Source organism: Neolamprologus brichardi, chromosome 10 (genome assembly GCF_056152115.1).
Source record: "Neolamprologus brichardi isolate AB-2024 chromosome 10, ASM5615211v1, whole genome shotgun sequence".
NCBI lineage: Eukaryota > Metazoa > Chordata > Actinopteri > Cichliformes > Cichlidae > Neolamprologus > Neolamprologus brichardi.
The window spans coordinates 24,266,146-24,281,363 of NC_142113.1; the positions used below are offsets into that span (position 1 = coordinate 24,266,146).

General features: G+C 39.1%; 1 protein-coding gene across 1 annotated transcript in view; it reads right to left on the reverse strand.

The window, feature by feature from the left end:
• The window catches only part of fstl4 (follistatin-like 4), a 211,415-nt gene extending 196,411 nt beyond the window's left edge, over positions 1 to 15,004 (reverse strand). The window contains exons 1-2 of the mRNA XM_087847430.1: positions 14,752 to 15,004; positions 756 to 915 (exon numbers count right to left, since the gene is read on the reverse strand). Of these exons, the coding sequence (XP_087703556.1) occupies positions 756 to 905 (150 nt within the window). The 5' untranslated portion in view covers positions 906 to 915; positions 14,752 to 15,004. The remainder of the gene's footprint in view (positions 1 to 755; positions 916 to 14,751) is intronic.
• Positions 15,005 to 15,218: the final 214 nt, after the last annotated feature.

Here is a 15,218-nt window from a genome sequence, read left to right on the forward strand (position 1 = left end):
AAACCACCTGGAGCCGCAGTATAAGGACAAAAGAGCCGCATGCGGCTCCGGAGCCGCAGGTTGCCGACCCCTGGGCTAGATGAACAATTACTAGGTTTAAATATAAAGTGTAGACAGAAAATGGCAGGCAGGTGTAGGATAGTGGTCAGTGTACCACTAACTGTTATAGTAACTGTACAACAAAGAACAGATTCTCACAGTTTAGACGTCAACATTCCATTAATGGCTTTTATCGGTTGTTATCAGGCCTACATATTGTCAATAGCTTCCTCTACCTTTGAGTATACTCATTCATTTTAATCAATAAAAGCCTGAAATCTAGATTATATAGATGTATAGCAGCAGTGTAGATAAGTATAAGTAAATAAGGTCATCCATGGTCATCCTATGCACATACATCAGTCCTTTATGCTCTTATACTTATCTGCAGAGTGATATGTATATAATGAGTTAACCGCATCAGCAAGTCATAGTACAGGAGATAGAAAGTGACAATAAAATAAAACTTTTACAGGATTTAAAATGTGCTCAGATTTACAACAAATATGCTTTTTTTTATCATTCGACTGTGTGTCTCGCTTCATTTTTCTTTACAACCTTGATTTGATTTAAGGTTGATACGATTGATTTACTGTTCGTCGCTGCAAGTGTTTTTCTAGCTTGACAGACAGTGAAGGTAATGGCCTCAGTGGGACGCAGTACAGTACGTTAGTGCGTTGATGTGTATGTGCGTGCAGAATGCACGGGATATTTACCATGGCGCGAGGTTCCTGGGAGGAGGTACGTGACACGCTGACTGTATCCCCGCTGCTTCGCCTGCTGTTCTTGTGCCCTTCAGCGAGCCAGCACCCCGAGGTCCCCAGCAGAGCGGCCACAGCCACAGCCCAAACACCCATGCTGCCCATGAGTGTTTCTCTGTGTGGAAAAGCAAAAGTACAATGCACACTTAGTTCTTAGACTCTTTCTGTTGTTCTGCAAACTGCAGTTACCAGAAATAAGTGCAACACAGTTTAATAGTTCTCTTAACAAGTGTCTGTATTTATCAGGAACGTGACAGTTGACATGTCTAGTATGCAGCTGAAAACTGTGAAAATGAGACATAACCTCTTTAACATGTTCTTTAATCAGCGTGAATAAATAAACAATGTCAAAACTGTGCTGCTATTATGTAGCTTTGACTGCAAATCTTCACACCTTACCTGTGATTTTAATCTGTCATAATCCAATTTGTATGCAAATAATTTTTGATTACTTTATTTACGTGATAATATATCAGTGTGTTTGCCCCAGAGGAGATAAAGACACATGAGCTGAACTCACTGTACCAATTATGTAGCTTTCTTCTCTTTGTGCAAAAAGCACAAAGACAGGAAAAAAAATATGTGAGCCCTAATTCTTACTTTTTATTTTAATAACTTTGTCTTTATTGAATGTTTATCTGATATTGCAGTGCTTCCAAAATGTTTACAGATGTCTGAATTTTAATAGATTTAGTACATGCAGAGACAAATACCTGAAATTATGTTAATGTATGCTCACAGACCAAGTGGAACAAGTATTATACTCGCCATGCACGCACACACATCACACAGCATAATGCTGCTATGTACACATCAAAGACCACACTGATGGGAATAATTATGTGTATTACAAAGTACATAAAAAAATCTTTTGATGTCAACAAAGAGAAAACCCTCTGAAGTAAGAAGTGGTGGAGTGGTGTGGGAGCTTAAAATATAAATTCAGAAGATCGGTTTCACTGCTGTGACATGCGCACACTCACATACGGGTACTGAAAAATTTACACTTAACGGCCTCAAATGTCTTTCAAATAATGAGTAGTCCCTTTTGTTAATCATCTAAAAAATGACAAAAATTTGAATTGAATAATTTAAACATTTAACTATGTTTGAAATGATGCCTCTTCTTTAGCCCTGGTTGCAAAAGTAAGTGAACAAAAGAGCATTTCAGGTAAAATTAAATCACTCAGTATTCTACAGATGAGGGGAAAATATTATAGCAATTGGCTTAAAGTGAACCCCAGACTCAATAAACAACACTATTCGTCAACACAGTCACAATAAAATATAATACAGGCGTTATAAAGACTTTTTGTCTGCTTTTTTTTTTTATCTCATCAATAAGTATTTATTGCAAAGATATTGTACTGAGTTGATCGTGCACTGCACTGATGTTTTTAGTATTGTGCCAGCCTCCTGTAGCGTTTGCCCTGAGGGGAAATATTGACTTCTCATCGGATCTTATCAGCTGATGTGTGTCTTTATAGTTCTACTGTGCGACATGGCACTTTGTTACGTGTGTAATTGTGCTTTTAGGTAATAGGTTTATTGTTTTTATTGGGGACTTATGCTTTAGAATATGGCTTTATTGTATGTTTTACTGCTGAACCAGCGTGAAAACAAATTTCCCTTAGGGGGCCATAAAGTTTGCAGTTGAACTGTAACAAGGGCACAAAAACCCATGATGCATCTCAAGCAGTACAATAGTTTATGGTGTCAAATGTCTGCAGTGGTGTTCGACTTGAATGCAGAATTTTAGTTGTGATTCACCTTGACCTGTTATGCCCTGGAGATGGTGGCTGAAAGTTTATCGGAGCTAACTTTTACTTTTTAAAGTAACAATTTTATGGCCATTTAATTTTTTCTTTCTTTTCTTTTTTTTTTTTTACTATTTGCAAGCAGCAAAACAAAGTGTACACAAAACAGTTAATGTATTATATAATGAAACTGATAAGAGGGGTGTGCTATAAGTCAAGACTGATGGGTCTTTCTAATCTTATAAGAGTGACTTGTGTCTTTAAATAAGTTAATGAAAGGAAGGTTATGAGGAAAAAAATAACACACTGATAAAATGGGTCTGCAGAATTACAGGACCTGTAACATCATAATTAATCTTCCAGGGCTTGACATTGTCGCTATGGGTTACGCTTTTCACATTCATTTGATCCCTTGATAATATAAAAATTGATTAATAGAGCTTTAAGGAAATATACTTGCAAAGTGCACTTTAAGTAACAGCATAGTTTATTCAAAAATAACTTACTCGAATGTATTGCAAAAATAGATATAATTTTTTTAAAAAACAGACTGTAGACATGCAGTAAGAAAATGTAAAAATAAGAATTTACTGGGAATTACAGAATGCAAAGTAAAAGGAAAGCAGGAACCAAAGCAAGAGTCCAACAGTGATGAGGCAAAATAAAAAGAATGTAAAAGAAGATTATGAAGACACCAAATACTCTCAGAACAACTGGGAGAACACAAATAAGCTCAAAGAAGGAGAGTCAGTTGACAAAACAGCAACTGACATGGGAGACACATGAGGAGGTAATGGGAAACAGGTGGAAACAATCACTGAAACAAGACAAAGACAGGTAGTAAAACCGACTAAGACACACAAGACATGTAACTACCGATATATAACAGCAAGAAGAAAACCTGCATAACTTCAATAAAACACTAAAACCACCAGAACATCATGATATATTTAATTTGCCGCGTAACAACAATCTGTTGTTTATTTCATTATCGCTTTCAATGGCTGGAGCTTGAAGAATTTATACATTGTGAAATATGTTGCAAATGTTGGGGTGTTGTGATTACTTTGCCGCAGTTTCTTATGTGACAGTTGAGTAAAGATACTCAGTTACTTTTCACTGCCTCATAGACACAAAATCACACAAGTCCTGTCAGTGTAAACAACTCATGAAGGGACCATCAACATTATTCAGCTAGCTAGCCGGGGGCTAATGGGCCCACATGGATGAGAGCTCACCCTTGTGAAATTAAACACCAAATGAGATCTGCCAGTCACTGTCTTAATGTGCTGCCTTTCCCCCTGGCATTGGCCCACACACAGCTACACACATTCATACATGAGCACACACGGGCACATACACACAAATGCAAACAGAGCCCCGGTCTCATGGACTGAATGGTCCATTTTGAAATTCATCAGGAGGGAGAAAGTCTATGCGGAAGCTATTATTTGACCAGAATATTAAAAAGCTTAGAGGAACACATTCCTTAGAGTCGCTGCAGCCTTTGGCAGCTTTGCACAGATCAGACTGGTTTACTGAGGGACTTGCAACAAAAGCAGACCTAAGGTGCTGAAAGTTAAATGCATCTATTCACATCTCAGCTGTAGTGTTTCCCCATCTCATTGTTCCTGTTTCCTTTTGTGGATTTCCTAAACTTATGTGACAGAGGGATATTGTTTATAGCACAAAGAGTCTCGCAGACCTACCTGTTGCTACATATAAAACTGCTTTACTTTCTGGACATTTAATAATAATCTTTTTCATACAGTCAAGATCAAGTCTACAAAAAAGTGTGTCTTTTACTTTACTACTTGCTTTAGAAAGTAAGACCTATTCTTTCATGAAATCATGAAAACATAATTATCTATTTGCTTCTTGGTTCCAGTCTTCATCAACAACACCTGTGGTCAGGTAGTTAATGCCTTCTTTGTGATGCTACTATAATACGTTTAGTTTAATAAAGTTTATGAAGCTAAAATGAATGCACATTTAAACATAAGTAAAGTATATTACTTGTAAGTATATGACTTTCGTGTAGTAAAGGCCCAGCTGCCAGCTACCACAGTTTGAAATGAGACATTAGGAGAAAAGCACCAGCTTATGTGCCTTTAAAGTGTAGCCAGTTCAACAAGTCAGGAACTCAAATTTTAAGGGCAAATATTCATTTTCACCCAAAGCTTTAAAATGTTTGAGAGGCAGCAAATATTTTTTTTAATGTATGTGTGGACGCCCAAACACAAGCTTACAGTATGAAAGGCTCAGTACTCCAGGGTCATGAAGACAGTGAATCACTGATGAAATGCCATGCCATTAATATATATATATATATATATATATATATATATATATATATATATATATATATATATATTAGACTTGTTCGGTAGGTTTTACTACAATTTTGCAAGTGACTAAATACAACACTTCAAGCTCAGAACTCACTTTTTTAACAACTTAAATACTGAAAAAATCTCATGTAAATGATAAAAAACATACATAAAAAATATCAAACTTTTTGAACTCACTCTACTTATATCGGACAAGACGGATCTCCATCCAGCAGTTTTTCTTTCAGTGATATTGAGAGATGATGTCTATTTATTTGAATATAAACACTTAAGTAATCTTAAAGCTGTTCTCTTGTCAAGAACAGACATCCAAAGATTATAACTTTGATCTTGAGCTGGGTCCAAATTTTGTTGCAAAATGACTGTTTTTTAGTCTTCTAAAAATATACCAGAAAAGCACTTCTCTCTCTGTCTCTGTGTAAGAAAATACAAAAACAAATTTCCCCATTGTCTTAGGAGCACAACTAAACTGTCAGGCTGGGCCTAATGGTGATATTTTCGGCAATATCGTGTATAAATCTTTGAGAGCATAATGTTCTATCAGACTGGTTCTGAATCATGCATCTTGTTTCTTTTGTGTCATTTATAGCTTTTCTTGGTGGATCAAATTATCTATTGATTAAATGCATCATGACCTATTTATGTATTTGGAATTTGGCCAGACAAAGAAAAAAGAAATAATTCAGTTAGTTAAACTCATCATAGTTATCTGTGTTGACAGAAAAAGAAATGTATGTAAGAATAAGATGTGGTTCATTCTTACTAGATTTTTGAAAATTGTTGTTTAACAGCAGTTCATATTTCAATGTGCTTTACTATGTTTAATTTTACTCCCACTAAGAATTTTGAGCACGAATATTGGCAACCAGTCACATTGGCTGTATGTTCCTACCCACTTAGCCAGTAAAATCAAATTCACTCGTATCCATTTGACATTGTAAACTATAAAAAAATATGTGTATTGACAAAAATGAGAGTAGCTAACATGAAACCATCTTCATAACGCTGGCTTTATTGTTCGGTCATCTACAGCAGCTGTAACTGATCACATTTGAACATTCGAACACTCCTGACTTGCTGAGCACAATCAATGAGTTTGTGATTTTGGATCTATAATATTCTACAATAGCACCATCCTCCCAGAAAGATCTGCTTCATGAGCTGCAATAACAAAACCCACTTTAGTTATTATGACGGGAAAAAAGAAGCAGCTCACCGTGACATTTAAACTGATTGAAAAATATAACTTAAAACAATTTTTTTTCACTCAGTACAATTAAATTTGCAATGCTAAAGGTTTATTATGCCCCTAGAATCTGACTAAATTAGCATGACTTAAGTGGCATGTTTGTCAGGAGACCAAGACACAGCCAAATTCAGAACTGGCATGTAAATGAGCATTGTATGCAGCCCTGCAGTCTCTCTGGTGCTCTTTGTAATGGCAGCAGGGAAAGGCCCCTAGCTGAGCTCTGAGACAAATTCAAGTGATCAGACTGAGCTCTCCTTCCTGCTCTCAGTCCCAGCTCTGCACCACTCCAGGTAGGTCTGCTGTCACAGTTACAAATGACACATGCAGTTCCAGAACGACAATCATTCCCCACTCAGCGTGAGTCCTCCCTGCAAGTTGCTGAGTATTTAAAAAAGATTACAAAGAAAGGGTGGGAGGGACACAAAAATTAACATCTGCGAATGCTGAACAGCCCATGCTGAAACTGTAGTTCACCACCCTCATGTAAAATGTTTTGCATACGAAGGATTGGCTTTCTTTGTGTTTCATGTGACACTATACAGCTTTAATTTTCAGATATTCTATTTATACAGTTTTAGAAATTATTAATGAAAAGAGTTATATTGGTTAACCTACTAGCCTATCCTCCAAAAGTAGAATGTTAAAAAAAAAAGATCGCCTGTCAATTATGTTATGAAAGCACAAATCATTTTCCCCCCCACATGATGCATGCCCCATTTTTGAACAAACCTCTCTACAGGCTGATGCTCTGAGTGCTGCCTCACTCTGAAGCTCCTCTTCAGTAAAATCTCTGCTATCATCCTGCGTCTGCCGGCCTGTCTGCCTGCACTCAGGTTTCAAACAACCCATTCTTCAGAAAGATGTCTATGTAGCATGAAATAGAGCTACCAAGAGACTCGCCTTTGCCCAAAATGTTTACATGACTCACTCGTCAAGATTTCATTCTTGTTCCTGTGCGGTTGGAAAAGATTCTGAAGAGACCAGACGTGTCAATCTGTCAGGCAGCCATGCATCAGGATCACACACGCTCTAACCTTGGTTATCTTTCAGACACTCCAGATGAACAGGGGACACTTACTTTCAGGCTACCCCACCCCCACCTTTTTTTATGATGATGAGAAATATGATAACTGTCAGGGTGCTCTGAGTGGTGTTTCCCAAAATGGATTCATACAGAAGCCTAGCCATGCAAAGTAAGGTTAGTCACTGACTGTGATGTAAATATGTTAGAAACACTACCCTTTGGAAGGAAGATGGGAGGTTGTCAGCACACCAGATAAAAGCTGACAGGTTGTATCCGCTCAGATGATTCACAATTAAAACAAATTCTTCTCCAGTAGTCAAGGTGAAACTAATTAAGAAAGAAAGGGTCTAATTAATAGTGTAGCAGTTGCAGGACTAAAAGGAACATTTGAACATTAAATGTTTTATTTGTTTGATAATATTCAGCTTATTTTAGCAATTATGGTGTTCCCTGCTTACAGCTGGCCCATAGATTTTGGCTCTGTCACAAGCCCATACTGCTAAATTTACAGCTACATCAAACTGCCTCAATTTGATCTCATTTAATCTTTATAAAATATGCTGCCAGCTTTGAACTCTTCCACTCTTTAAAATCCATTAATATTTTTTATTTACACTTACATTGGCTCAAATGGTTGTACTCCCAGGTTTTTCTGTATCTGAGTGTAAGATTGTTAGTGATAAATTCTTCCGTTTGGGTTTCTGTTTGGGTTTGTGTTGAAAGTGTTGATTTTCAATAGTTTTGTAACAGTCGGTTTGATTTTTGAGTGTTATTACTTAAACATTTTTTGTTGTTCTGGTTTTACAATTAGTTTTCCATTTTACCTGAATAAATCACAACGATAACATACGCTGAACACATAACCTGGACAAGAGCAGGTTATGTTCAGGGATTTGACTGAAATTGACTGGAAGCACCATATTTCTTTCTTTCTTTCTTTCTTTCTTTTTTATTTTTAATAATTATCTGTATTTGCAGCATGGTTTAAGTGCAATACAGATTATCTGCAGGGCAAATACACGGTTTATGTGCAAACTATTGACCCATAACTTACCAATAATACCAGTTACCAATTAATTAAGTTGCAATAGAGCAAACTGTGCATTGCGATTTCACTGGAATTTACATATATTCAGCCGGTGATGCATAAAATTTATAAATGTCTTTGTACTTGATTCTAATCTGCTGCTAAGTCACTTTCACACTGATGAAATTGCAGCTACTAGAACACAAAATACAGACCAAGAAAACCCATTGAATCAATAAAATTAATTTGACTTTGATCTGCTGACAAACTAAAGTGATTTCCATGTTTTTAAGACTATTAGACTGTAACATTTAGTGTTCTTTGTATCCATTTTAAAGTTTGTGTGGCTGTCACGCTAGAAAAAAAAACAGGCACCAAGAGTGCACTGAGAGCTAAAATAATTAACTCAAATTCAAATGCTTATTTTGCCACAGTGTGCTAAATCCCAAGATTAATGATTTTCCGCAGCATTAAGCTCTTGTTCTTTATAGATTTTTATCATCATCTGATAATGTCTCTGATTGGAGTAGGTGGCACTAATAGGGATTATTTTGCAGGTTTTAGATATCACCCTTTGTCAATACACTTGAATCAAATGATTAGTTCATTACCAGGCCTCTGGAGAACCTAGGGTGTCTTGCATTGAAATCTGCTGCAATGACCCGGTTACTGCGCTCACCAGATATCAACACAATTTCGATCCGCTCCTCACGTGTTAACCTCTTCGACATGTCAATGGCTGTGAACAAAGAGAAACTTGTAAATAACTCATGAAAGAATAAAGTTACGTTGAAACCAAGCACACCATTGTTTTTCTTGTGACATTACCAAGAAGTTTGATGTGTCACATGGCCCTCTTCCTATTGAAAAAACAAAAGTTGTATCGAAGATGGCCGACTTCTAAATGGCCACCATGGTCACCACCCATCTGGAGGAGTTTGCCCCTCACATATACTAATGTGCCACAAACAGGACTTTAATATCACCGACCATTCCTATTTTATTACGGTGTATTCATATAAATGGCCCACCCTGTACAGCTAAATCCAAACCAAGCTTTCTAAGAATCAGTTGAAACTGATGAAGTATCATTTTATTGCAACCTCTCTGACCAACCATGACTTCTCTCTACCTTAACCAATGGGGTTGAATATCCCAGACAAGCCCCCCATTTGTGACAAATTGACTAGCTCAAGGTATGCAACAAAGGGTGCAAGTGGAAAAAAATCTGACATTATTCGATATAATGCAACAAAAATAATAATAATGTCAAGAAAACAATTGCTGCCAGGTGGAAAGAACAAGAAAGACTGAGCAATTTATCTGGGCAAGCTTTTGTAGTTTGAGCTGCGTCACTTGGAAACCCTACTTTGTTATCCAGTTTTCCAGAACTGCCTTAGAAAAAGGAGGAGTGTGACACAGTGAAAAATGATTAAAGTTTAGTTAGTTAATAACTTATTATTGCAACAATGATTATTGCAACGTGTTATTAAACAATGTTCTTACAAGAGTGCCTGATTATGTTTCAACTGCAGGCTGTAGCAGGTAGCGCTGCTTGTTTGATTTGGGAGATTGTATAAACCATTGATTGTGTGATAAAAAGTGAAATCTAAAAACTGGTAAAAGTTAAAAACTTAGCAATTTGTTGAAGGCAAACAAAGCTGAATAAAGCTCTAACACCAAGCACAAACAAGATGACACAAACACAAGCGTGGAAACAGCCAACAGCAGAGCGAATAGTACGAGCAACAATAAGGACGCCATTAAAGCAATTAAAACACGTAACAAAAACATATGGCAGCGGTGATAGAAAAGTTAATATATTCATTTTGCAGAGAAACAGCACCACATGTCCCTTTTCAGATTGTGTTAAAATGCACACTCAGACAGAAAAATAATGCTTCAGCCAACCGGAAAAAGCACAGGGACCACTGAGAGAGTACGGCGCAGGTTGTCGTGCTTTAGCGCGAGATATCCTTATCAACTCAGCTTCTCTTGCATTGCCTCCAAATTAATTATTGTCTGACGCTCTCTCTTTGCTACTTTCTTTCTCTATAGAAGAGACAGAGCTTCAGGCTGTTAGGTAGTAATAAGACCATCTTGACACTGGTGAGAGAAAGAGAATGAATAGTGGCTCCTTCTTTGGTGCCATACACTATTCTCTTCCTGTCGCACTTTGCTTTTCTAATATTGACTTTTGGCTTTTTTCTTAGACAAGTTTCCGTGAACAGATCTACAGCCCTTGGGTGTTAAAGCCCACATCCTGCTTGTCATGTGTGTCTGAAAGACACAAACAGAGGGAGACTTGTTAAATCCATAAATCCCTGCAGGATGTATGACATGGCTGTAAGGGCAAAAAGGATATCAGGAGGCTCTGCAGTGCCATAACTGGGTGGTCTGCTGGGCTAACAGGACTGCATCTGTTAATTATACAGCAGTAGCAAAGAGGGAGAAAAACAGGTGACAGAAAACACTGGAAGCAGAAAAAAAAGCACATCCCGTGGCAGGAATGGCACTTTAGAGGCACTTTGGTTTCTGTATGTAATTATCGCTGATTGAAGAATAATTAGAACTCATGTTGTAGTACTAGTCATCTTCATTCAATATGTTGAACCCTTTGCAGTTTTATTATTTATAACTAATCGTTAATGACGTTGATGATGCTAAACTGCAGACTCCACTGGACACGCAGAATGATTCAGTAAATGAGTTCTCTACTACAGTAAGCGAAGTAAAACTCCTAGACAGCTTGAATCATATCACTCTTGAAGTGTGATATGGCAAATCAACTTTGAGTAAAAATAAATAAATAAATAAATCCAATATGACAGTTTTAAATAGTGGCGGTGGTGGGGAGGCTTCATAAAAGGGACAGGCAGATGGCTGAATAAATTCACTGCAGAAAACATATGCTAGGTGACCTTTTTGTAACCCCCTCCATGCATTTCTTCCTCTCCTCTGACTCTTTGGTCAGTTCAATTCAAGCAGAGGAGGCGGCAATCACTATTTGCTCAGAGCTGTGCTGCTGATACTCTCAGCTCAGCTGCTGTGTTCATATGGGATGCAGCAGTAAAGGTCATTTCTAGAAGTTCAACATTAGTGATCGGAATTTCAAGTGAACCATGCTGCCCACATTTCCTGCACTCTACGGGGAGTACAGTGGACTTATCAGGTGAGTCAGTGGCCACAGTAATGTGAAATAAAAATCTAGAGAATCTAATGGACCAAGTTACAACCCTACCTCAGTTTCAATGTCATTCATATTAATTCTTACTGTCATAGACCTCATTTTAATCAGTTAAAGCTCTCTGTGAGACTTCGAGCGCCCTGGTTAGACCCACAAGAAAGAGTTTCAAAAGTTGAATCTTGTCAGAAGCATCCAAATGTGAGTGTTTTTGCAGATGGAGCAACCCAGGAGAGTACAACTCGCCATATATAATGCGTCTTTACCTTTGTTTTGAAGCATGGCTCATTACATTTCTCTGGGAAATTTGCAGAGCAAAGTTTCAAAGTGTAAAGAAATGAAGGGAGCCAAGTGGGTATGGTTTACCTGAGGGGACTGCTTTGTAGCGATAATAAATCCTGCTCCTGATTAGATGAACTCTGCATGGGTTTCAGGTGATGTGATATCAAGCATCATTGTTCACGACTGGGAAATTATAAGTGATAAGAAAATTTAATTTGCCCTAATTAAATGTTACACAAAGATGTCATCCAGGCCTCTTTAACTGTGGATTGTTTAGAGCCTGCAGTGGCTGCGTTAATTAAAATGACTACTCACTGCAAAAAAAGGTGCAAATAAATCAGAGAATCAGTTAATCAGTCAACCAATCAATAAAGCAAATTAAACAATGAAATCTACAAAATGCTGTCCAATTTTAAAACACAGTTACTTAAAAAAACAGTTTTACTTTTTGTTTGATAACTTGGTCTGCTGCTGCCTGCTATGAGACAGTTGTACACACCTAAATAATCAAAATCTGTTGAGAAGCCAACTGACTTTTTCCTGTTTAACAGTCCCCAATCAGCATACTATCACGCACCACTCAAATCTCTCATTTATATGCTGGATTTCTATTTGCAAAAGTCATTTTTTAAGCACAGCTTAAAATTGTCATTTGGAGTAACAAAGCTGAGGTTTTGGTCATTTTCACAATTTAAAAGTATTTGCTGGAAACTCCTGGAGCAAGAGACTGAACAACGACCTGCTGCTCTTAACTCTGACCTTCTTGAAGCAGGGCATTCCTCTATTAGGATCACCATAGCATCACATTTATAGAGTATTAACATAGTGATTTCAAACCAAATTGAGAGATAACGATACCCTAAACGAACTATTTGTCTGAACTCTTTCTTTCCGCGATCAAGCTCGGAAGCTGGAAACTGCACCAACAAAAATGACTACAAATCCAGCCCTGCCGTGTGAACTGCGAGTCGGGACGCTGACTACAGTTTACATTTTGTATGCTTGTGATGCACTCTTGGAGGATGGATAAACCTTGTATACCATATAATACAAAACACCAGTAGAAACGTGTGAAAGCTCTTGGTACACAACCATAGTAGGAGCTCTGTTGCCATTGTTGACCTCTATTGCCATGCACTGCATAATAGCACGTGTATATATTCACACATTCTGCTTTAAGCTGGTTCTGGCAGTTAGCAGGAGAGCACTCTGGAAGAGACATAATCGTTATAGTGCAGATTCTGTGTGTGCATGTGCATATGTATACTAGTGTATCATCAGTGTCAGTACTGTAACTGCGTGAGTCATCCGACTATTAAAGCTGTCTCTGAACAACAACAACAAGCAGCCATAATCTGCTGGACACCACGCTGTAATGGCTCTCTGTTTGACAGCTAATAACTTTCATAGCAGATTGCAAACTACAATGTGCCCGACTGCGCCACTATTCTGGCTACATCATTATTTCTCAACTTGACCTCAAGGTGAGCTGCAGAATTGCGCTGACAGAGTTCGGAGCTAACTCCCTTAATCCCCCAACTCTTGCTGTTCTAATATAACCGTGATAAGTACTGGTTACTTGGTGGTATATGTTACAGCTTTAGCAGGTCTGCACGGAGTCAGCATGTATGCATTGGGACATGCTTGCTTGTATCCCTGCAAAGAATGAACAGGTTTGTGCCTAAACGATATGTGTAACAGTAAATTACGAGTTCAGATCGGAGCCTCGAGAGCAAACAGATCTAGCAAGAAGTATTGCTAATAATGTTCTCATTTAGGAGCAGGGGGTTGGGACTGACGGTCGCTCTGAGCAATATATTTGCATGCCTTTCTGTATGAGACTACCTGCCTCAGTTTATAGTTTTATGAGTTGTTTACCGGCATAAGAATGAAACGCTGGGACTTTAAACCTATTTGTACACATAGCACAGTGATGAATGAGCATAATTCACCCGTTTGATGTCGGCTGCATATCTGGTTCCAAGTAGAGAGCGAATCCAACAAATCCGAAAAGAGACTGCAAAAAAAAAAGAGAAAGGAAAAGAAATAAAAAAAAACGAGTGGAAGGAACTGAGAAGGGAAGCAAGTGGCCGGAGAATTTTCAGCACCGTGGAGAGCTCCGGTGCACTATACGCTATACTACGGCAGCGTGTGCGCCGACCAATCCTCATTTCCCACTCCGCTGGCCGTCACGGAGGCTTTGCTTCCACCGTGCCAACTCTCTGGTGACACTGATAGGATTTTCCCATGAGAGTGCGCCGAAGCAGCTCATTTAACGCAATCAGACAAGAAAAGCTCGCCGTGTTTCGGATTCTGTGCCCTTTACACTCATATAAGAGTTTTTGCGTGCTCCATAAGACCCTGGTTGTTAATAGATAAAGTCTTGCCAGCGTCCTGAAGAAAGCAATTGGCCGACGAAAGAAGGGGGAGTGTGTGTGTGTCGGGGTGGAGGGGGGGGGCGGGGGTCTGGGACCAAGAATCAGTGCCATAGAGCCCAGCGATGTGAGGTGTGTGTGCGCGTCTCACAGTGTTATCATTTCAGTCCCTCTGCTGCTTGAGCAAACCTGGCGCATCCGGGCAAAGGAGTCCTCCTGGACCCATTTATCAAACATTGCCCTGTTATTTTCGTGCAGGTAGAGCCTCTGCACGGTTATGTGAGGTTACCAAAGGTGGCATGTGGTCATGTGAAATGATTAATCACAAGCCGTTTTGCGCCAGACAAAAGGCGACATAGCAGGCAGTGTAGTTAAAAACTGTCACAGATTGTCACTGACATCGCCCTGCGCTATAAAGCTGCACCTCTCACACATCTCCCCGGCTGTAAATTCTAGAGCTCTGTATTATTGATGCATTTCTCCTCAGCTGTAACTAATTCAACATTAAAGCACGCCACTGCCATCCCCTTTACAGTTTCCGTTCATTCACACTCACCCTAATGCAAATAGTGCGGATAAAGCGGTGTCACGCACCCAAAACAGCCAAACTTGTAAAAAAGAAGAAAGAAACGGCAGATAAATGCGCCTTTTAGTGAGTTGATACCCCACACCCCGCCTTAGTACATAAACCTTTCACCTTACCTGTGGTATTCCGAGGCAAACGGATTATAAAAGAAAGGAAATTCGTGCAAATATGCCACAGATTTCCTCGCAGAGACTCGTCCAGTCTGCGCTCCTTAGTTCCACTCCTCTCCTCTCCACCTCTCGACAGGGTTTAAAGGGTTCAAATTAATTATGGGCTAGTGTAATAGTAGCAGCAGCTGTGTTAGTAGCGACGGGTAGAGCGTCCCAACTCTCAGCAGCGGCTTGCCATCCTCCGGCTCCTCTGGCTGGTTTCCTCTCAGCGCTACGCTCCTGCTCTGCCCCTATTTCAACTCCTCTCACTCCGCTCTCCTCCTGACGTCAGCCGCTGCACGCCAAATGCGGTGAGGCTACATCTGCAGATCCATCGCACTGGAAAGCGACACCTGTGTGTGTCTGTGTGCGTGCGTGTGCGTGTTTGCGTGCGTGCTAAGACACTCGCGAGGACCACATACCTTGCAGGGGAG